The sequence below is a fragment of the Gymnodraco acuticeps genome, unplaced genomic scaffold, assembly GCF_902827175.1.
Source record: "Gymnodraco acuticeps unplaced genomic scaffold, fGymAcu1.1, whole genome shotgun sequence".
NCBI lineage: Eukaryota > Metazoa > Chordata > Actinopteri > Perciformes > Bathydraconidae > Gymnodraco > Gymnodraco acuticeps.
The window spans coordinates 2,260,841-2,286,206 of NW_022990484.1; the positions used below are offsets into that span (position 1 = coordinate 2,260,841).

At 40.6% G+C, this 25,366-nt stretch overlaps 1 protein-coding gene across 2 annotated transcripts; it reads left to right on the forward strand.

Annotated features, from left to right (window-relative positions):
* Positions 1-2,676: 2,676 nt before the first annotated feature.
* On the forward strand, positions 2,677-25,366 carry zgc:194930 (uncharacterized protein LOC557813 homolog). 2 transcript variants are annotated; one of them, XM_034226410.1, is made up of 3 exons: positions 2,677-2,921; positions 18,140-18,192; positions 23,069-25,366. In XM_034226410.1, the coding sequence occupies exons 2-3, from the start codon at positions 18,161-18,163 to the stop codon at positions 23,796-23,798; spliced, it is 762 nt and encodes a 253-aa protein (XP_034082301.1). In that variant the 5' UTR covers positions 2,677-2,921; positions 18,140-18,160; the 3' UTR covers positions 23,799-25,366. The 2 variants fall into 2 exon arrangements, with proteins under 2 accessions (XP_034082301.1, XP_034082302.1); XM_034226411.1 differs by lacking the exons at positions 2,677-2,921; positions 18,140-18,192 and adding an exon at positions 22,259-22,517.

Genomic DNA, 25,366 nt, shown 5'->3' on the forward strand with positions numbered 1-25,366 from the left:
GTTCATATTCAACAGAAAGATGTGAGAGTGATATCTTCTTATCCACCTCTTTACAACAAACCAAAACAGTTGTATTTCCTCAAAAATAAAACAATATTAAATGTTTTATTATTATAACTTTTGGCCACTCTCTTCTTTCGATGTTCAATATTTTCACTGGAGAGAACATTTAAAAAAGTGAGAAAGCAGTGAAGTGAGAACAGCATTTATGTGCCACCACTGGCCCTATCTTTGAAAATGTCTAGAAGGGCTCTATTTTGCATTTGATGTGTCACATTGTTGTCATGTTTTGCATACGTTCCAGAATGTTAGCCGCCATCCTGTTATCTGCACCCAGAGCAGGAAAAACCTCTCCAATGTGTTTCAATGATATTCAGAGTATTTTATTCCCCATGTGCCTGAAACTGTATACCTTCAATCTCAGATTTGGTAGTAATCAAAAAGTGTTATACAGAAAAACAAGTTGACACAAAAACACTGGCTTACTTTTGAGCACATTACAGTCACAAGTTGTTTAGATAAATGTGCACTAAAAAGCAGAACACCGGAGAAAGACAAGGCCTTTAACCTAATTACTCCTGCATTCGTGTTATCATTTGAAACATCTTCATGAGGCAGCACCAAATAAAACTTGGTCTGTGTATCTGTAAACAGTCAAACCGGTTTTTCCATTGTCTCATCCCCAGGAAAGAAATGTGTTTATGAAGGCATATAAATCAGCAAAACTACACAAAACTACACGCACACAAAAACACATGGTTCAAGGACACCTTTTCATGGGTAATTCATTAAAACAGGTTAAACGTACAAATATATATTACAACCAGAGATGGGGTCGTTACTAAAAAAAAGTAATATATTACATATTACATATTACTTTAAAAAAAAGTAATATATTACACTACTTCGTTACTCTCTAGATAAAGTAACTCGTTACTTTACTCGTTACTTTACTCGCAGGGCCGGCCCGCCCCTACAGGCAGATCACGCAGACTGCGGCGCACCTACAGTGTAAGCGCGCCACAGTTTTGCCTCTGCGAGACTCCACTTGCACCCCCAATTACTATTGCATTAAGGAAGACATAACACAAGTCTTTCTTTTTATATGCTCTAAAATAGGCTACCAGCCACACAACAAGCTAACAGTCTGTGAAACGTCAAGACACTAATTAATGAAACCAGTTCAAGACGCATTATTCTTATCATTCTTTATGAGCGCAGTAACGGTAAGGTATCTAATTACTTATTTATTTCGTATTCCATAACTTAGTAACAGAGATGGTCAAACTAAAGTGGTAGAGACATGGCAGAATTCCTACAATGAAGCGGGGCATTGAACTGTTCACCCGTGAGAGGGCGATCAACAAAAGAGAGCGAGCGGCCCCGTTGAGGGAGTTTACAGATTAAAAGACTCAGCCATGTTTATGCAGCACTGCACGTGGAGATGTGGTCTCGCAAATCGCGCAGATTACATAGGCCTAGATGTATATAAACCGATATAAACCTGCGGCGGAAACCCCTCTTGTCTGTCAGTGAGTGTGATTATTTTATAAAAGTAACGAAGTAACGCATGTCGGGGCAATGTTAGTAACTGAATGTGATTACTGAATTATAAAAGTAACGCGTTACACTGCTCCGTTACCGGCATAAGTAATATTATTACATTAAGGCGTTACTTTGTAACGCGTTACACCCAACTCTGATTACAACACAATGACTATGTTGTAATTTTTTTCAGTACATGCTTCAGGCTCACACTCAAAGACTTAATTTAATTTTTTCCCTTTTCTGGGTTGAGGCCAGGTTTTGTTTCGTAGGTAGCCAGTGTTAAGGGGTTATTCCACACTAATCGCATCCAAATCATATGATCAAACTGTGAAGAGGCTGTCAGGTTAAACTGAGTCAAGCTGGAGACTTTACAACATCAAAACAGGAAGTCAAGCATATTAAAGGTTCATAACGTATACTAATGGTGTAGTGGCAATGATGGGGTCAGATGGTAGCCTATGTATATTAGGCATACTGTCAACAATATAACTTTAAATAAATGCAGTGTGATGCATTTTAAGAAATGACAATTGTCACAAAGCCATTGATAAGTTATAATATGGTTCCGATTTCATTGTCATCTCTTAAAGTGAAGCAACCCCTCTTAGGTTATGGTTATTATTGTGGAAATATATTTTTAAACTTGTTTATTTTACTTGTGTTTGAGATTGTGTTCACCTCTTTACCTTTTTTAAAGCATTTATTTAACATTTAGGAATAAGGCTGATATACCTAATTTTCTATTTTGTGATTATTATTATTTTACGTTTTCCATGCCATGTCTTTTAATGTCAATGCCTGGACCACGGGGGAGAGGGATGTGTTAATGCAGTGTAGTGCCAATGTTGCTTTGTTCTGAATGGAAAATTCAATAAGAATTTGAATTACAAAAAAACAACAACGTAGGAATAAGGTGTACTCTGGACCGAAGTAAATAGTAATACTACAGTGTTAAAAGACCAAGCAGATAGTTCAGTAAACTATATATTTGATAGATACAGTAAATAATAAAAGTTTCTCAGGGTACAGGAGTTTTCTTTTGAAAGTTGTGACCGGAAACAGTTGTAGTTCACCTTGTTTACTTTGACAGTGGTCCACTAGTGACTAGTTTCCCAGGCTAACTAACCATCAGACGGTGTTTAGACAGGAGACATGGGACTGTGGAATCACCGAGGGGGGGAAACTCTTCTCCAAAACAACACAAACACAGGGAAAGAAGTCGTATCCAGCCAGAAGACATTTATTGGAGCTTTACTTTTACACGTGTATTGATTTATACTAAGACCGAACGAGAAGACTTAGATGACAACTGAAGTTATCCGTGCTTTTTTGATACCTAGAGCAAAGTGCCACTCCTTCGCTTAGCGCAACAGGTAAGTCGAAACATTTTCTATCCTTTAAGGCTTTCTCCCATCAAAAATAATGTTCTGAATTAACTTTAAAGAGTGTGAAAAGTGTTGTTGAAGCGTTGTTAAACCGTGGTGAGCTCAGCTTCGACGGTTCCTCACAGCGACAGGTGAGCCCTGAGTGGTGATGTCAGCCATATGCCGAGTCGCTTTGAAAAACAAAGAAATACAATAACGTCACCTTGCTATAGATAATAAGGTTGTTATAAGTCTGTATTAAATGGTAAATAAAGATTAAAAAGTATGATAAGACCCCTTTTAAGCTTTTGTTTTTAGATAGCCTACGCAAAATGTAGTTTTTGACACACTTCGGAGATGTGAGTGCACACCTGTTGCACTTAATGGCATATGGCTGTTAGCACACGCTATAAATTAAAACATACATTCATATAAGTTATCAATAAGTTTATGAACTGTCAGTAGGCATGAGTGTAACTAAAAGAAAGCAAATAAGTCGTGTTTTCATATTTGTAATTGATAATTTATCCTTTTATACATTTGAATCTTTATTGTCCCTATTTGTAAAACAATTATGGTAGACAAATACTATATATTTCAAAATATTGTGTTGGCCTTCAGATAGTGCTCAGGCTGTAAAAGGCCCATCATGTGTTTGTTTTTATATCTAACTTAGGATATTTTTGCATTATTGATTCATTTCTTTATCAAAACATCTTATTATACGAACATTTCAAAAGCCAAAATATATTTCAGTAGCCGTAATATATATTAAATCATAGCTGAAATGATTAGAAGACTAACTGTTCATCAACAGAAAAATCATAAATAACATATTTTACATAGCCTCTCTAATATGCTTTTGCAGTATCATTTTCTCTGTTTTATATCGTCTTAAACTGAACATCTTTGTGGTTTGGACAGACAAAACTAAATATTTAAAGACATCATTTTGGGCCTGTTAACTAATCTCTGTAAAACATGTCTAAAGCTGGTGCAAGCAAATGTTAGCCAATCAGTTTCTGTTCTCTAATCATACCAGCTGTAGTAGAATATAAATGTGTGTATCTGTGTAAAAACAAAATATATAAAAGTTTCAATATGTCCCTACAATGTTGTTAAAGTGACATACAGACGCTGATAAATTCCATCCAGGCCTGAACACATTCACTGCAGGCAGGTGAAGTTAATGAGTGAATGGAGGGCTGGTATGGGGGGCATTTGTCCTTTGTTAGGATGGAGTGGAGAGGCCGAGGAGTGGTCTTGAATTAGTTAACCAGAGCTCCTGTACACGGCCTTGGGCTATGTTTGCACATCTAACACGTAGCCCCGCTGAACCCTGGGTCGTTTAAAAAGGCACACAAACTTGATGCTTGAGCGCAAACCTGTCCTGTCTGCCGTTTATCTCTCAACACTCATGTTAACCGCCGTCTACAAGCAGCTCCCATATATCAAATGTCTCTTTAAACTCCGTGATGGTTTTCTGGTCAGTTTTTTTCACCTCAAGTCAGTTTAGATTTACAACATCCTGACAATTGATTAACACAATGTGCTCAGCTGTGGTTTGGAAAACACATTTTCCTGGCTTTAGAGGCAGCCTCCACCCATGTGGCAGCCTATTAGACAAAACAAGCCATTAAAAGCGTATGCAAATATTATTTGCCCAAGGGCTAGTTTGCCTTGCAGCAGGATGGATGACTCGACCTGAAACAGGATGTAAACAGGAGAAAAGATCTCAATGCTGTTGTTGCACGGATAAAGATTGTGTAATGAATTTCCAAGAACATTTCATAATATGTAACGGATAAGGGAGTGTACTGCCGCTCCTAAACAGACTTCATAATAAAGAAGCCTATTAATATATATATTTTCGGGCACTTTTGCATAGTCTTGTTGTCTTGTGTTACTGTCAGGATTTGACAGGGTGTTGGGCCTAAAAGCAGTACAAAGATGATGCGGATCAGGAACACAGGGAGAACCCACAGGAACATCTACGTACTGACAAAGAACAAAAGACTCAGCTGGAGAGGGGGAAACAGGGGCAGCAGGTGAACACAATCAGGCAGGAAAACACAGGAAGTAAAACAAGACATTTCAAAATCAAACAGGAAACAGAAAATCATGACAGTCAGAAGTACCCTCTTCCTCTGCATGTCTTTCTATCTGAAGCTGCTACTAATAGATACTTTTATTTAATGATTAATGAGAAATGACATTGATTATTTTTGCTTAATTTTTATATTGTCCTGTTCCTGTAAGCCAGTACAACGAAATTTCGTTTTAATAGTACACCCTGTGTCTTGTTGAAATGACAATAAACTATGTCTATGTCTATGTTCTACAATATCAGAAAACACACTATTCAACTAAACAGCCTGATTTTGACTTGTATATTCACACTTACTGTAAATATTAACCTGGATAATGTATGCAAATATATCTCCGTAAAAACTAACAAAAAATAAATGTGTACATTATAGTTGTTTGAATGGTTAGACCCACTTACAAATGTTGTTTAGCCCCTGTTTTATTTACAGCTGCATCACTGGCTCTATGAAATAAAAGTGAGGTTTGTTTACTCGCTTAAAGTATAATCAAGAGCTCCTGGCTCAGGAGGATCCACGGGGGGAAAAACAGCAGCAGGTCTGTTTGCAGTGTGAGAGGGGGGGGGGGGGCTATTGATAAGTGAGGGCTGCTGGGTAATGGAGAGGAGACAGGGCTTTTTTTCATCGGACTGCAGCTCAAGGCCAAATAAAAAGAAGTTTGGAGCTTGACCTCCCAAAATGTACATGGACTACTTTGAGTAGAGTAAGTTGCTTGTGTAGGCGGAAAATCCATATCTAAATTGATAATTGATCCATTACGAGTGTTAAATTAATATAAATTGGTCGGCATGACAACTCACCATGGATACACTTGCCTGATCACACCAGGCGTATTCATATAAGACAGTTAAAGGTGAGCACGTCGCATCCAAATCAATTGAAAATGAATTATTATTTGACAGATATTTATAAGTGTTTCATTGTGACGTTACACAATAACATCACTCTGACATCACTCTTTTATGCGAAGCATTATCAGGTGTGGGAGGTTATCTCATTTACTGTATATGCAGGTTATTAAAAGCTGGATAAAGCAGCGGGTGAGACAGCGCCACTTTTTCTTGTCATTGCTCAGACTTTAGAACGGTGTATTGACATTTCAGGCTGATTTGAAAAGCCTCAGAGCTGATAAGAGGCTACATTGACTAGCTTATCGAATGCTGCAGTTTTCTCTCAGCGGTAACACCGGCAGCTACAAGGAAATCCTGCCAATAAGTGCTTCTTCTTTATTTGTGATATGGGATAATAGCCAGTTTCAGCTGAATTAAATGGAATGGATTTTAGATCAGGTTTAAATTAGCACCAGGATGATTTTATATGACAATAAGAAAGACTGGATTACTGTACCTTTTGCTTTTCAAAGTACGAAACAAGGGATGCAACTTTATACCATCCGTTGGGGCTCGCCAATATTTCCATATCATTATGTATCGCCTTAAATGGAATGTTGAGATATTGTGATACCTCCGCATATCTTTCTGAGCAACTTCCACTGATAACATCTGCTCTTATGTCAGTAAAAGGGTACAGCTCATGTCATCCTGAGACCCATCATGCTTTTATGTTTTGGGAAAACGCAAGGCGGCTATGTAGACAAGCGGCTTCTCAATCTTGTCTTCCCTCAAAGGATGTGTTCAGGTAAACTCAATTGTGTGGGTCCAGAGCCCAAAATAATGTCTATAAAGTGATGTTTAGTACCAAAGATATTCAGTTTGGAGTGATATTAAAATAGATATGCTTCAAATTCTTGCTTCAAGGCTAAACAGTTCATCTTTGAACTGCTTTTTAGATCGGATTAGAGAAAGGGGAACTTGTTTTCAATTTGTAGGATTCACCACAAAATAAAAAATGTTTTACAAGGAAGCCCCAAAACAACAACAGACCATCATATGGATGTCAGACCAGTTCGCCCACTTTTCCATCAACAAACCCCTCCCACGTTAACATGATCTCTCTTCTCACTGTACCTTCACACACACAAAACACCGACAAACACTGACCAGAAGGTGTCAAGATATAAATGATGCTTTATAAAGGTAGCACTCAGCTTACATTACAGTTCCATCAGGGTAACGAGTTATGTAGCAACAGCGGGGTCCTTGTATTGAAAGACTCGACTCCTTTGTTGTAAAGTTCACCAGAGACCCTCGAGAGAAATATTCATATCTACACCTCGGGGCAACAACTCTCCGAATGAGCATTCAATTACTGTCCGAAGATAAGAGAAAAAGGGATTTGTATGATCTATTAGGAGGCCTCTAAAGTTATTCAGGCTCTCTAAATCCTCGTCCACCTGTGTGTAGTTTCATATTCTTGGTATGTGCAGCGTTTAGACCCGCAACTCAAACCCTCGGTTAGACAGGAAAAAGGTTGTGGATAGATTTCAGTCGTCCAAGGGCAAAACAAAAACAATCGTCATGAGATATGCTGGAGGATGACTAGAGAGTGATTTTTAGTTTTGAGGTCGTATGAGAGAACGAAGATCAAATCAGTACACCTATTTATTTGTATTTTCATCCTTATTATTCACCATTTAAAGCAGAAATACACCAGGAAACAACACATTTGCTATGGATGGAATGGTGTCAGATGTCCGATCTCTCTATGTAATCCAAACGTCATTTTTTTTACATAGATGCTCCGACAACTAGTCCGTGTATGGCATAGCGCTCCCTCCCCATCCAGTTACCCAACAGGTTATCACCGTTAGCTTTAGCAGTGTTAGCATCAGTGGCGGCGCTAGGGGGTGGCTACTTGGGCTCAAGCCCCGGATATTTTCTGAAAAGCCCCGGATGTTTCACTTAAAAAAAAAAATTGAAAACGTCTCGGGAGTAATGTGCAGTACCGGAGTCCACCAGAGAGGCAGCCACTGTGGGACATTAGCCTGCGTACTGCGTAGCCTGCCCTGAAGAAGAAGTGATCCTTCCTAGTGCCTGACGAGTTTTAAGCTAATAGCCTATACAGTTATGGATATTAGAAAGTTATTGTCATCGAAGCAGGCGCCACAAGCTGCAGCAGCAGCAGTATCAGCAGCTGACAACAATGTCATCACCAGCAGTCAAGAAATGGATGATGTTTCAGGTTTGTTAATCTAATGGTGATATCTGCACTCTGGCTGACTGAGTAAGAAGTGAAAAAGAGTGATGTAACGTTAATGTTGTAGCTAGTAAACATGGAGTAACCACACTAAGTATACCCTTATATGTTAGTATGTATACAGAACATGACTACAAATTATCCTAAGATGTAACGTTAACCCTTCATACCTCAGTCTACTTTTAAGACACTAAAATAACGTATTCCAATTTTTATTTTGTTTTCACGCATGGAATTATACCCGCTCTCGTTTCAGTACACATAACAACAGAACTGACAGGCAACCCTCTGAATCAGACTCCGATTGGCTCCGAACTGCATCGTGGGAAGCGACGCGGAGCGTTGCTGACGTGGCTCGCTGCAAAAGTTGAGCAATGCTCAACTTTTGACGCCTCGGCAGAAGCGTCAGCCAATCGAATCATATGCCAGTACAAGCTCTAGCCAATCAAACCGCTGCTTGTGTGTCAGGGGCGGGAGATTCATGTGATTGGTTGTTGGTCGAGTGTCAGACACGCCCGCCGGCAAGCGTCAACGCACGCCGCTGTGTGGACCAAGCCCCCAGGAAGTGCGCCGGAGTCTGATGAGAATATTCGTTGTGGCCAAACGGTGGTACTACACTTCCTTTAGGTTGCTGGGCCCGGAAACACTTTTTCCCATTGACTTACATTGGGAAAGAGTGGTCTGTAACTCGTTGGATAATTTTTTTTAAACTAAATAAACAACCCAGTATGAACACTTGTATAGCCCTTATTAAAAACATTCGTTCCTCAAGTTGTAAACATGTGCTAATAACGTTATTCTGAGAGTTATTTCCCTCTGCATTATGAACCCGCATCTAACCCACGGGACCGCGCCGCCCGGCACGTTCATGTTACGTGTTTACCCATGGATGCACAATAAGAACGGACCATATCGCCTTACTGCCATCCCACGGAGCTGTAATAATGGATATATTGCACATTTTTGCTGTAATTCATCATTTGTAAAATATTATACTACATGGGCTGTATGATTAAATCTTGTACCGTAAATGTTGTATTAAATAAAGTTAATATTACCGACGTTAGATTAACGTCCCTGTAGCTTATTCTTGCACTAAGAAGCTTATTGCACTGTGTATATATATATAATATATATATATATATATATATATATACACAGTGCAATAATTATTTCATGCTAAATGAAGCTCTGTTGGATATCACTAGATCCTGTTACAGCGTAATATAAGTAGGCTACATAACGATTGATGTGTACATTAGCATAATTACTAGCTAGCCGCTAGCTGCTAACTGCCGCCTCGTTAATATCAAATCCATGCTGTCATGAACGCACGGTGCTGTTACGTGTACGCAAATTGACGTGCTTGATGTGAACGAGCATTTTGGTTAAAGTTGCGCATGCGCTATGAGCACACATACGGGTACTTCTCAGGCATGCCGGGTAATCTGTGACGTTTCACTCTCTCAAAAGTTGGGCCATTTTATCATCATGCGCTAATGAGCAACTCTCATAGGAATGAATGAGGCCCCGCCTCCCACGCTGTATCCAGTTCTTATTATACATCCATGGTGTGGACGGGCCGTTACACTCTTTACGTCACAAACAAAGATGGTGGATGAAAATAGATCTATAAAACGATAAGCAATGCGCCAGAATCAAGGTGAGACTATCCGCATCCTTTAAAACTCTACGCACATTCGTTTCACCTTAATAAGTAAACGACTATTTGAGTGAGTTAAGGCATTAGTTTGCTTCATTAAAGGGTGTTAATGAGTGTTCTCCAGTGCCTTTTGTCAGCTTTAAGGTGTTATTAAGGTAGGGTTAATGTTGCTCTCAAAGTGCACCAGATTGATGCTTTCAACTTCAATATTTTAAAAAAAATCTTCCCGGGGGAGCATGCCCCCGGACCCCCCAAGAGGAGGCGACGACCCCCCTAAAGGATGTTCGGTCCACCACCCACTTAAAAAAAATAGCACTGTACCCCTGCACCAACCCAACGACTCCTGGGCTAAGCCCCGGATCTCCTACAATCCTAAATCCGCCTCTGGTTAGCATCGTTAGCCAGCTCAGCCATCGCCATGTTGAGAACCGTATGGAGGTAATCTCAATGCTCAAATGTACATATAGAGTGGGGTTGAAGGTGCCCTGTGTTTCCTCACAAAACATATCCTCTTGTTTACATGTTTACACTCTTCTTTTTTTACTGCCTTTAAGCGATGCTACATTTTCAACACCTGTACATATTGTGAAACCATTGGCATGTTTGACATCAATATGCTTCCTTGCAAGGAGTTATATGAGAACACACCGATCGCATCTCTGTGTGCTAACCATGAAATATGAAGCTACTGCCAGGGTTTACTTCTCTTGTCCAGAGGTTAAAAAAAGATCTGCCTTCTAGCACCTCAGAAGCTCACAGTATAATCCTCTGGTAATGAAACCCTTCAATTAGTGTGAAAAGAACCACTCCTTCCCCGCATAATAACTGTTTTTAAACTAAACTCTTAACATACATTTCAGCTGGACTCTTTCCAGAGGAAGAATTATGTTAAGCCTTATCTTTCCTGAGGAATTTCTCCACCCGCAGCAATCGTTCAATATTGGCTTTGACTGCCAGGTCCAGCGTTATCCCCTGGATTTTAATCCAGTCCACTTTTAGGGGACACTCTACAGCAATCTCAGTTTTATTGCACCTGTTTCTCCAAGATGAAATGTTTCAATTTCCCCCGGAGAAAACTCAAAGTGAAGGAACGGGAGCTGGGCCAGGCTGCCAGCGCTGAAATATCTCCCCCCTTCAGTAATCGTCCTCCAGTCCTCCCTATCATAAAACAAGAGCAATATATAAGATATTGAATAGCACAGGGAGCAGATAAAGCCCTGTTTTAGCTGGCCAACAATGGCCAATATGTGACTGAATGATAGCCATTTGATGCTCAGATTGAATTCCTGATCTCATTATGACTTTGGGAAGTCTCCAGGGAAACAACATGATTGGTCATTTGGATATGCTGCTGTGAATCTGAGTCAGATGCTGCTGTTACTGTGAAGCCTGCTGGATAGATTCCTCAATACTGTGAGGTGTACATGGCGTTGTTACAACTCACATCCTGCCTTCCTGATCAAGCTTTGCCATTACTTCATGATCTAAAATCTACTGTTTTAAAATTATTACATATATTATTTATCTAAGTTGTGATGGATGACAAGCATACAAATAAAAAGAGGTGTTCTGGATACTTGGAGTTAAATAAAGTAAAGGCATAACATGATAAAATACTGAAATAGTGCATTACTTAAGTTAAAACACTTCAGCTACACAACAAAGTATCTGGTTGTGGGTTGCGTTTGGGCTGGTTGTTAGCTAGAATCAAATGTAATGTCATTTTTTAAACTCTAATATCTAAGATTTCCCTTTTCCACCCGCTAAATTGTTAGAATGTGCTGCTCTTTTCTGTCTTATGTGTCAACATTTTGATGGGCAACGCAAGCACTTTAAAGACGTCATCTCTCATCATCTTTTCATGAACTTGTTACGCTTCAAGTTTGGCAGAACCACTTGCATTGAATCAGCTTCGGTCTAAAGAATCTAACTTTTAGGACCATGGGGAACTCTTTAATACCGCACTGGTTTTCTTACTTCTCGCTGTGTGGTCTTAATCTTTAACATGCCACACTGGTTTTCCCACTTTTCTCTGTGTATTTAACGTTATTTACTCTGCAAACACAGTGGGGCTAAGATGACAGCTGCGAGTAGACAGAGTGGAGCCAGAGCATAAGTCAGCCCGCCTTGTTGTCATGTTTGTCTTCAGGCAGAGATCTTGGGAGTTGTCTTTGACGTTTGACGCTAATGTCACTTAGTTATTTGTGATGTAACAAGCTAAGATGGCAGTGTGACTGTATCTCTGCCCTGAGGAGCACCTCCTCTCTGACTTTGAGCTCTTCCTACTGACCAGCAGCAGGATGCACAGCCCGAGGTAGCTCTGCAGTCACATGGGCAGCACCCAGGCCACACTGAGAGTTTTTGCCTTGCAAATTGGCAACCCAACTCCACGAGGATGCAAACCAGCTTTTTCCGACCCAGGCAGCCAACCATCAGTCGACCTGTGGGATGGTGTGTCCTCGTTATGTAAGAAACAGAAACATAGACATTTCATTTAAAACAGGGGTGTCCAAACTACAGCCCGGGGGCCAAATGCGGCCCGCGGACCATTTTGAATCGGCCCTCACTCAGCAAATAAAAAAAGTATAATGACTTAAGTATAATAAACTTCTGCTTGTCTTACTTCTTAAATATTATGTTCAAATATATTACACAGTAGTATTCATGTGTTAAGTTCCCATCAGCAAAAACACGTGGGTTTGCTATACTGGCTCCAAAATGGTGGAATGAGCTCCCCATTGACATCAGGACAGCAGAAAGCCTACAGATCTTCCGGCGCAGACTGAAAACCCATCTCTTTCGACTCCACTTCGAGCGATACAATGACTAACAAAGCACTTATATACTAACAAAGGACTGGCTTATCTAAAGCCAGTTGAGTAGCACTTGAAATGTTTTGGTTCTATGAAACCTGATGTACTTATATGATTCTGTTTTCTTCAAGTTGTATCTTCTTGGTCGAATGCACTTATTGCAAGTCACTTTGGAAAAAAGCGTCAGCTAAATGCAATGTAATGTTAATAGGCCCAATTTTCAAATACATTCAGTGAATTAAAGTTGAAAACATGTTCTAACAAATCTAAGTTGATAAGAAAAAAGCCCATTAACAAATGTACATAACAACATTGAAATAATCAAGAATAATTGACCTACATTGGATTGACTTTTCCAACTTATAACTTAACTTATGAGGCAATATTCCTCTAGTGAGTGGCCCAGCCCTTCGTGTATTTTTCTGTATGTGGCCCTCGGTTAAAACATTTTGGACCCCCCTGATTTAAAGCATTTAATTGCACCTGTTTTAGTCAGTAATAATTCAACTCCAACAACCAAGAGCTGAGTAAACACGCAGCCTTATGTAAGATGAAGAAGAAGTGTGTTTCACGTCACATCCCTGCCACAAGTGCTTCATTATGCCCAAGCTTGTTATGTTCCCATTATTTGACACATGAGAGGGAAAGTCATGAGATAGACTGCAGGGCTAAATATTTGATCCATTTTGTCTTTGCCTCCTGTTTCTAATACTATATATTTGAAGGGACCTAGTGGTCACATACTATCGCAAATACAAAAAAACGGACTATTCATCATTCACTTATACTGCGGGTTGAAATGTATGTATTATACAAGGCATATCTTATTGCTACTGTTTGTTTTATTTGTACTGTAAAATGTTCTGGCTCCGTAGCTACAGGCTAAAAGATATACATGTAGTCAGCTGTCTCCAATCCTTTTAGTGGCAGCTTTTATCTGCGTGAAACTTGGAGAATAGTTTATTAATGCAATTCTAATTAAACTGTTTTAGTTTACCCTTCATGTAACCGTATTTTATTAAGAGAAATGTGCATCATTTAACTTGAAGTTATTGCTTAATTACCCTGCTGGTGCCAGGAAAGGAGCAACATTTATTCAAGCTCATAATTAATTCACAACAATCCAGTCAGAGATTGTTATGTCACAGGGTTTAGGGCCATTCATTTCAACAAACAGATATGTAGTCGGATTTGTGATGAACTTCCCCGAACGCATCGAGGCAGCCCGCAAGCACTTTAAAACATCCCTAAGGGTAAAGACAGCGGATAGAGGCAGACACATATCACCGAGATATGAGATGTACATAATGCACAACAACGCAACAACCATCGCACAACAAACAACAGGAAGAGGACATCTGGTGGAGGGGGAAATCAGCATGAGAGGATTGGGAGTTGGAGCCCAGATGATTATTAACCTGTTTGAATGTGACTAGTAATTGTAAAAGTCAGCTGATAGTGACTTCTTCCGGGACCGATGCGGCACTCCATTAGTGTGATAGTTCCCGATGCCCGCTGGGAAATTATCTCCTGTCTTACCCCCCTACTGGAAGATAAGGGACTCTTGGTTGGTGGGTGCAACCGTGTGGAACAGGGTCCTCTATTTAAAGCACCACTGAATCTCCAAATTGCACTTTTCATGCTACACCCTCTTGGCTTCTTCAACAGTAGCTGCGAAAGTGTGCCGGTTAAAATGTTGAATGTGTGTTGGGGATTGTTGCAGCTCGGTTACAGTCCACCTAGTTTCTATGAAGGACAAGGAGAGAATAGAGGCCGCTCAAAGACAAGAGGAGTGTGTATATTGAGATTTGTTCTGTGTTTGAGCTGACTTTGTTTGGCTCTTTTTTATGTTGTGGTGCGTAGAAGCAAACCTGTACAGGGATGATGAGACGCCTCGGGAAACCAAAGTCATGATTTGCTTTGTGAACAAACAACACAGTCTTTCATGTTCAATCAATGTGACCTCACAAAGAGTGGCGCAGTGTTTACGTGTTGTTGTAGGCCAACCTGGAAGTTAGCATCGCAATGGCTGCCTCAACACAAAAGCAATGGGATTTGTCCATGTTTTTTTGTTTTTTTATGGAATATTGTGGCAAACACACATCTGTTCAGAGGGATAATCTCCACATATTGACACCATGTATAATTGCTGAAGCCTGAATGTAATGGGCAGAAGTGAAAAGCTAACATCAGGCTATAAACTCAGTACTTGACTATCACTTTATGCTAAAGGCGGATTCGTGTGTGGCTTGATGACGTTAAGTCATCGTATTTAGTCACTTTTAAGCCACCTCTCTTTTAGGACATGGAAAAACTTTGGACATTCACGAGTGGGGAATTTACTCACATATTTTAAGTAGTGCTGTCAAAATTATCGCGTTAACGGCGGCAATTAATTTGTTGAATTAATTGCGTTAAAATATTTAACGCATTTAACGCATGTGCAGAATGGCCCGCCCCATACGTGCCACCAGTGGCAGCGCCAGGGTATGGCTGGGGTAGGCTACACCCATACCAAGAAATGGCTTAGCCCCACCATGAAAAATGATGTTAAAGTAAGCAAAATAAAGTCTGCCAACTCGCGCGGAGTAAATTGCACAGACAGCAGTTAGTAAGATTGATTTCAGTAGCCACGGTTTTGAAAACTTTTGTCACGTAATGATCGTCTTCTCAATAGAACATCTTTGATAACGGCGTGGTGTTGTTGCAGGAAGTCCCGACGGAGAATACTTTTGCTGTAGTACAGGGGTGCACATAACTGGTACGCAGGTTATGTGCGTAATCTGAAATGCGTACCGTCACTTGTGTCACAAAGCGCATTTGCGTACCGACGTACTTGTGAAGCTTTTCCAGAAGGCGGTTAGATCACCGGACGACAGAGTCGGTCTCCGTGTGCACAGACAGGGCTGCTGTTAACGTCGGTCTGTACAACGGAATTGTGCCAAAACTACGCCAACCGGCTGCGGAGGGTTCTCCCCCCTTCACTGGAGAACTGTGCTAAAACAGCTGATCACAACGTTCACACTGTGGTCACGAAGTACTCCACTAGCCGCCGCCGCCCCCCCCCCCCCCTCTGTCGACTTTCCTGAAGTACTCCCCCGTTGATAGAAATCAACACTGTAATGAATTAAGACCCCACGGTTTGATGATTGATAGGTGTGTGGGCTGTCTTTCATTTTGACACGCAGAAAAATGTTATAATAAACATAGATACTGTATGTTAAATGGATATATCCGCCTTCTTTCATTTATCTTTCCATTCCCACAACAATATACATAAATAAATGGCATATTTTGGACATATTTTTCGAATGGTGATTAATCATGATTAATAAATGTTTAAGCTGTGATTAATCTGATTACAAATTGTAATCGTTTGACAGCCCTAATTTTAAGTCATAGAACAATATGTGAACATCTCGTTAGCTTCTTTGTCCAAAGACATTTTAAACCAAAAGCTTGAGAAAACCCAAAGCGCTAAAACGCTGACTCGATTTTCTTTTTTAATGCTTACATGTTGAATGAAGTTCCTCCACATAACCAGTGGCGACTGGTCATTAGGGGCAGGTGGGGCACAGCCCCACCTAGTGTCAGCAGAAAGTATTAAAATAATGATTACAACAAAATGCAAAAAATAAATTAAAATATATATAAAATATATTTTATGATCATGTTTAATCATCTGATTCGTCTGTACATTGCTGTTTTAGTATGTGTTCTTCTAATTCGTGTCTACAGTGTGTGCCTATTGAGCTGTTTAGAGCCATGTGGGACAAAACCCGATCCTGCCCCTCCCTAAGTGTCTAAGTGAACGGTGACTGTAAAAACTACACTGCGCATGCTCAGAGTATTTTCCTATTTAATGTGTGTGGCAAAAAATAATGACCATAGGGGCATAGAGCTGCCATCCCCACCATACGTCATCTCACATAATTCAGAGCTGATTGGCTGTAAGTACGTGTGCCGCGAAAAGTGTGGTGTGTGAAGAGGAGGAGAGAGAGCTGCAGTGAGGCGTCCTACAACCCGGAAATAAACTGCGCATGGCTTCCCTCCACAAAAAAGCAATGATATTTCTCCATAGGATTTTGGAAAATAGCTCCAAATAAGATCTGTGGGAAACGTAGCTGTTAGATAAATGCACGTTTTGTTCAGCCGGATAATATCCTACTTTTATCATTTTCGAATCATAAATCTATCGATTAGATTTATGATAGACTTTTGAAACTACAAGAAGATAAGGAGGACTTTTACAAAAAAGTAATAGAGATTTTTGTCCAGAAGGATAGGCAAATGGACTTCATCTTCAAGTCAAGGTAAGACCACAATTTTATTGAAAATGGGATCTTACTAAGAGAGAACAATTCAATATTGAAATGATAAAATTACATTTTTTGGGTATCCTTCTGTTGAACTGTCTGATCAAATTAATTGAAGCATCAGACAAAAAAAGCTTTTGAAAATATTATTATATTTTGATTTAGGTCAAAATATAATATTTGTAAACCTGAAGAGTCAGAGCCTCGCCAGCCATGAACCTCACTGCAGAAGCTTATATATAGACATCTAAGTTTTTTGTGCCCCACCACTTTTGCACATATAGAAACGCCACTACACATACCTAAAGCTTATTGCATCATAGTTGCCTGGGCTTACTGCATCTTAATCACAGAAGCTATGGCACATTCTTCTTCTTCACACTTTTTAACAAATCCCATGAAAAAACAACAATGAATCACCAACAAGTACTGCCTGTGTTGCTATGTTGATATGTTCAACACCAATGCCCCTCCAAGCGCTGTTCTTTGTTAACAAAAAGTAACTAACGTACAAGACAGACTTATCCTTTTAAATAAATATTGTTGTTCATATGTGCTTTGATAGTATTTGTAATTAAATGAAGCAGCACCCGAAAGTTATTGAACTCATCCCACTGTTGGACCAAAGGTAAAGGACAGACCTGCAGGGTCAGAAAGTTGGGGTTAAGAATAGAAACGTCTCGTGGGCAGACATCTTTCCTTTCTTCCACAAAGAGATACTGTGTCCTCTATCTGCTTCTCCTTCGCTCTCAGACAAACCCATTCACGACTCAGTGATTAATTATTTACCCTGGCAATGAAATGCCAAAGCCTAGAGAAACACACCACCAGGAGAGAAAAGGTCACTCGTAGACACACACTCCACAACACACACTGCCACACCACAGTGATGGATGGCAATAACATCTTTATCGGTGCTTCAGGCAGACACAGTTTTCATCCTTGTGTCCAAACACCGTCGGGACCAAGGGCAAAGCAAAAACTTGAGTGATGAGACGAATTCCTCGAGAGGGCGCTCATTTAAAAACCGCTCACATGTCAGAGGTGGTGAACCGTCCGATCAATAGCATCTCGCAATCTGTCAAAGTGTGTGCCGTAGTTCCTGTGGCTGAAGAATGAAGGCAGCCTCTATAGCTTGGACATTGATGGCAAATGTCACCTGCTTTTAAAATATATATTACAGAAGTTGTGCTGCTTCAGATTGCCTGATGTCTTTGTTTATGTCCCTCCACAGCTCCACTACACAGCTGGCCAAATGGGGTGCCAATGCTGCAGGATGATAAAGAGGTGAGTAATTACCTCTGTTTGGTTTTGGGATCCTTTTTAAGAGAAACTGACAGGACACAATCTTACAATCACTTAATTTAATTGATATTGGTTCATTCAAACTCCATTTCTTTAACTTTCCTCTAGTGACATCTAGCCAGTTTTTGTTTCATGTTTGATGTTCACCCCAAGACATGGAGGTCTTTCAGTTGTGGTACTCACTAGATTGAAGAAGTATACATTTAAATAATTTACAGACCTTACAATGTTTCATTGCATTTCTTAGTAAGTAACATGCCCTTTTGTTATTTGAACTGACACTTTAAATGTCCATCTTTTTTGTTGTAAATGTCCCCATTTTTTTTTGTTGACAAATGACCTCCATCACGCTCTATCCCCGGAGCCTCGATTCAGATAAGAAAACGGGAACAAACAAAAAAAAGTGTCAGGGAACATTGATCAGTTTTACACAATTGAATACAGGTTTACATGAACAACATACATTTCCCAAAGCTTCCGAACTCTTTAGCCTTTGTCTGTGTTGTTTTTCAATATTTTATGTGGGTGTTGTTTTTTGCCTTTGTTTGAATCTAGTGCCTTCGGCAGGTTTTTACTCCCATTAGATTGAGCTCTACTAAACTGTTATTCTACGCACGAAAAGTTTATTATTATTCCGCCGACTTATTATTCCACCGACTTATTTTGCCGCGCTTCTTCTCCCGCATTGAACATCGCAGAAACTCCGTTCAAACATCAAAACGTTCAGCTCGGTCGGGAATCAATGGCACATTTTTAACCATTGAAGTCAATGGATAAATTCTTCAGATTTCAACAAATCTTCATGCGACTTCAACTGCTAACTGTTCATTCATACTTTCACTCAGAAACCTCATTCCAACTTTAAAATGTTACACATCTTTCTGACATTATTCGTGTAAAACAACTTTTAAATCTGATTCTTACTTTTAGAGATATTAAACATTGTTCAGACCTTGTTAAAGAGGTTTTCTTCAGATTTTAACATTAACTAGAGTGTGTGATGTCACAGCTAGAGGGTAGAACATCTTGAAATTTGCCTTCATATATTTTTTTTAAACTGCCATAATTCCCAAACCCTACATTGCTGAGCCATAATTTTTCATGACAAACGTAGGAAAACATCTTGTAGCTTGAAAGAATGTGTGAAAAATAATTCAACAAAATGCCTCCTTGAGGGCATGAAGTGACAAAAACGTTCAACATGCCTCCATTAAAGCCCATTGTAATTTCAGGCTGATATTTCCTCACAGCAGCAGCCGCACACCTTTAGTTAAACTGCCAAAAAGGCCACATTATTAACCCGAAAGTACACAAAAATTACACTTCAGATACTCAACTTCCTTGACATGCTTCACGTTTTGAAATTTCACAGATATCTGTTACGGTTCTTCCACAAAACGTTCACATGTAAGAGGTTTATCTCATTCAGAACAATGGAAACCTGTGATCTCTACAGAGCTCGTTAGCTCAAATATAAACACCTGTGTCATGGAACACGATGATGTCATCACTCCAACTGACATGCTCAGAGCAGCAGACTTCAGATAGCAGTGTGCCAACAGTCCAGCCGTGAAGACATCTACGGGACAGTTTTGAGATTTCTTCAAATGCCGTTGCCACGGCAACACAATGCCCGCCATGAAACACAGTTTTCTCATAACTTCAGTGCAACTGCTTCAAACGCCCCAAAACTTCACAGGTTTGGTAACGATGCAGCCATCAACGCATCTAAGCGTATTATGGGGTGTCATCAAATGCCGTTGGCATGGCGACAGATCATTCGCCATCAAGTTAGTTCAGAAGTTTGCAGTTCAAATATTCTGCTGCTTTTCCAAGCCTTTTACTTTCTTTTCTTCTCTCATCACACATTCAAGCCCCCTGTGTTCATGTATTATTTCAATCTCAATTATTCACTTTCTTCTTACACATTACATTTCAGCATAGCAGTTTAGTGTCAGCTTTTCAGCATAAAGCATTCCCACTAGCAATTTCTTCAGGAATTGCATTCTCTAGTTAGCATTGCCATTGTAAGTATTTTAGCATTAAGCACTTGTCCTTCTGATAAATCAACTTATTTTAAGCGCTAATTCGTGTTAGCTCTTTAGCATACGATAGATTCCAGTCCGCCTCCTCACTAACAGCCTCTCACTAGATTTCCTTATCTGCAGGTGAACAGGGACAATTCAAATGTCTCCTTGCCCACATAATGATTTCTTGTCTCGTTTCATGCAGATAGTGAAGGGTCCATTTATAAATGATGTCTGCGCTGAGCCTCACGTGGGCTCTTTGTGCAAACTGAGTCAATATGCCAATAGCCATCACCCTTGGTTACTGTATTTCCTTGCAGGACTGTCTGCTCATTAAAAGCCTACACGGCATCGTTGTCAGGGTCTGACATCACGGTGCTTTTTGAGGTGAGCGAGGAGATAGAAACAGGGGCGGGAAACAATTTTGATTGCAGATTAATGAAAAGACACCCTGGGATTCGCATACCACAGCCGTAATCCCCCTCCTCACTTTTTCTTTCCTTTCCCATGTCAAAGACACATGTGAATGCGTGCGACACACACACATACCTCTGTTATTGTCTGGAGTGTCACATTTCTGGGCTTAGTGGTGTTTAGGGTTGGGCAGGGTGGGCTTTTAGGTTACTGGGTCAACAATTCAGTCTCTGTAAGCTGACACATTCCAGGCTGATGCATTTATTTTGAAAAAGAAAATATTTGAATGTTCTTATTTACAAGGACTCTGGCAAAAAGAAAAATCTCCAGAACTAGTTTTAATGTATATTTCATCCAAAACAATAAAAACAGTGAGTCTTAGCGGTCAGAATTCTTCACATTTACCACAAAATATGACATTTGACCATAATTAAAGGCAGTGCATGAAGCCTCATCCCAAACAAGCTAAAGCAGAGGCCTCACTAAACATTTTCAAATATATCAAAAGTTTTTTGTGAGAGCTCGCCTTATGTTGGATATTTCCTTTTGACTTGATAGTAATTATATTGTCATTGTAGCTTTACCAATGTTTCCTTTGCTTCTAGCTTAAAGAGACATTATATACCCAAATGGATGTGCCTATCAACCCAAAGTATGGGCTTTTTGGGAGGGGGGCTTAAAGAGACGGGCGCTAAAACAGAGCATTTCAGACAGAGGGTGAATACAGGTACACTCAGATTGAAACTATGAGAAGAATAATGTGTTTTTTGAACATTACTAGCAACATAGCTTGCAAGTTATGCCCCCCTTTAATATGAAAATGTACTCGAGACAAAGATGTTCATCGTAGGCTAAAGTTTTTGTGGCATAAAATCAACTTGTACCACTGACTGCATTATATTTCAAACCATTATAATCAGCTTAAATCTAATGCTAGAAGTGAGTTGGCATTGTGCTCACATACTGCAGGGATGGCTTATCGTTGTATTAGCTCAAAGGAATCTTACCCTATAACATAATCCCAATTTGACCTAATGCAGTAAACGGCAACTTGCCTGCCGAGCTTTCGCAGTTAAAACCTATGCAAATAACATCTTCTTCGAGGACGGAGGTGCATCCTATAAAAATAACTCTTTAACATAAGCAAAACACCACAGAGAGGGAACCCCGATGGAGAGAGGAAGGAGGAACTCCCAATAACCAAATGCATCTACTTATATGCACATTTGAACAGAGCAGCTGCATTTCTCTGAGTGACTTGTTGTCCTCAAAATGGTTATTTTTAGGTCTGATAACTACTGTCACACTAATATTCCAAATGTATTCAACCTTCCCAAGCATTTCGAGGCTTTTGTCTCCACCACGTAAAAATACTGTAGCAGAAAGTCTTCTTCGTGTGTGTGTGTGTGTGTGTGTGTGTGTGTGTGTGTGTGTGTGTGTGTGTGTGTGTGTGTGTGTGTGTGTGTGTGGTGTGTGTGTGTGTGTGTGTGTGTGTGTGTGTGTGTGTGTGTGTGTGTGTGTGTGTGTGTGTGTGTGTGTGTGTGTGTGTGTGTGTGTGTGTGTGTGTGTGTGTGTGTGTGTGTGTGTGTGTGTGTGTGTGTGTGTGTGTGTGTGTGTGTGTGTGTGTGTGTGTGTGTGTGTGTGTGTGTGTGTTTGTTGTTGCGTCATTTTATATATCTGAAATGTGAACAAGTGAAGTGCAAAGGGACGGTAGACGGCGAGCTGCAACTAGAATAAAGTGCCGCTGAAAGAGAGACGAGGAGGCGGTTAGAGCGAGGCTCCTGGAGAGGTGTGAGATGGAGGCAGCTCTGCCGGGGTTACGACTCAAAACAAATGAAATGACAAAACATGAGGCTCTCGCAGCAGGTAATGTCTGACAGCCTGTTACTCTGTCAACAAAATAAAGCCCACCTGCCAACACTCTAATACCTGTCGAGCTGTGTGAGATCTTGTGTTTATACTGTATACCCTTGTAGGAAAACTCTCCATCAGATAGGGGTTGAAGCATTTCCTTGTTTGCTTTGTATTAATCTGATTGAGAATGAAAACATTGTTATGAAATGCCCTCCTCTTATAATAAGTGCTCATTATTTTTAGAAAACAAAGTGTGAATTAATTTCCATTTATTAGCTTTTTTTGGTTTTATTTACTTGACTTTACGCATAATCAGCTGCCATTTGTTTTGTTTTATCCAACAGTTGTTTTCTAAAACTGTTAGACGACCTTTTACTTTAATTTATTTACAGTAAATAATTTAGGAAGTTGGGTGATTTTCTCATAGACTTCTATACAAACTGATATATTTTTGGAACCAGTGATGTCGCCCCCTGCTGGCCATTATTAAAAAACAACTTGGCCACCTACTCTAACCCTTTTGAAAGGTTTTGAAAGTACTTTTTTCTGTCTGTCTCTCCCAGCTACATGTACGACCCCTCGGTGGCGGTGGATGTGAGGAAGACGGACTCTGCCAGCAGCTCGCTCTACCAGCCACACCAACTCCCCCGCTGCGACCCGCTGCAGAAGCAGAAGCAGGGCTTCAACAACCTGGGCTACAGCAAGTCCAACGACAGCACGCTGAAACTGGAGGTGGACAACAACCACGTCAACCACAGGCTGCACTCACAACCCAACGAGCCCCACAGGCAGGCGACAGATGGAGGTCTGTACATCATCCAGCCAGAAGCTCTGGGACCCAGGTGGGTGATGCAGGAAAGAGGCCCGAGCCAAGTCCCCGTTTACCCCAACAGACAGGAGAACCAGAGGAGCTTCTCCGAGCAGGAACGCCATGTGACGAAGAGCAGGTGGGACAACGGCGTAAAGGAGTGTGTGATTGGCAGTGAGAGCCTGTCAGCAGACGAGATAGACGAGGGAGTGGGCGGGACTCCGGAGTACCTGTTTGACACGGGGGACGAAGGGAGCATCCTGTCGGTGGACCTCCAGACCAGCACCACCAGCCTGTCCTCTGCCGACACCAGGGACGGGCTCCGACTGCCCAAGGGTCTGGACGTTTCAACGGTGGAGAGCGGGATCTCGGTGATGAAGAGCGAGGACGAGGAGGAAGGGGAGGTGCATAGCGTCATGGACTCAATGGTGGCAGAGGCTCTAGCTGCTCTAGAGGCTGCGACGGCCGGGGAGGAGTACGAGTGACAGGACGCCTCACAAAAATGTCCCAAATTGGGATCAATTAAGTACTATCTTATCTCTTATCTTATCACCAAACAACTCACGGACCTGAATGCTACTTGACGGTGTGTTCATAACCACCACGTAACTTTAAAGATCATGGAACGAATGAAGGAAAACTAAATAAGTACAGATTTATTTTTGAACTCAAAATCTTGTATATTTTTTTATTTTGGACACTTTGACAGAAGATGTTTGCCTTGTGAAGAAGGCAACTTTTCAAATGCCACGAGTGAGAGGTTTGTAGACGATAGATATCTTTTAAATGAAGTGTGTTTAACACTCCACAGTCCTAAAATGTGCTCATCCACTGCTTTGCCATGTCCATACTGCCCTTTTACAGGTGAATGTTTGCTTCATTCTGGAGCATAGCTATGCTAATTGCTAGCATAGAGCTAATTGTGAACACACGGCCCTTGCCAGGGGCGGACTGGGACTAAAAATCAGCCCGGGAAACTCGACCGGCCGACTGGCCCAACTCGGTACCGCTAGTCAATAGTCAACGGGGGGTGCTAGTGAATTGTCCGACCGGCCCACTTCGGTACCGGCCCACCGGGAAAACTCCCGGTATTCCCAATGGCCAGTCCGCCCCTGGTCATTGCATGTTTTTTTTATAACTATGTTAATGTCTTTGGTTTGTATTTATAATATCCTCACTTACATTGATTTATTCTGAGAAGAAACAGGATGGAGGACGTGGCAGCGGTCCTTATTTATAACTTTTTGTGTCATCATTAATTCCGTCATAATTAAGCAGAATGAATATCGTATCTACTTTGAAATTTAGGAAAATGTGTTTACACACTGTTGTTACATCATCACATACATGTACACTGACAACTCTTTGTTTTTCTGTCAATAATGTAACTGATTGCTCAACATTACAGAGTGGGACCACTTTAGTTTAACCTTAGCTTAATGAGATCAGAGGGGGAACCATAAAGCAGTTTCGACAGAGCCAAGTTTTTTAACGATAGCCTGCCAGACAAAACCTAAAATCCCAGTCAGAGAGATAACGGAAACCATGACGATTTTCCTTGCATCCTGCACGTTCCACTAAAATACGTTGTTTTGAGCAAGCCAACACTTACAATACACAATATTTTACGTTTTTTGAAGCCAGGGACTAAAAAGGAAGATTGCTTTGACCCCTGAGGCAAATTTGTCATATTTGGCTATACAAATAAAATTGACTTGGCTTGACCTGTTATCGTCTCGCAACGTGGTTCACCCCTCAGCTAAGGTTAAATCATTGGATAGAAACGCACCAAAGGGCCGTCAATTCCCCCGACTAGCTCTGTTTTTTCAGGTCAGGCTTTGTGTTTCTAGCTGGCCTATGACATTAGTTCAACCTGCAGCTTGGTTAAGTGCCTTATAAGGAACTGATTGAGGTTAGATGGTGAGCGTGTTAATATGCTGTTTTGCTCATTGAAGTTCTGAGTTCTGCGACTCCCCTTATCACTCATTGTTTGCCTGCCAAATCATTTCTTCCATATTTGTATTGTAAAATAAAGGAATTGACTTTAAACATT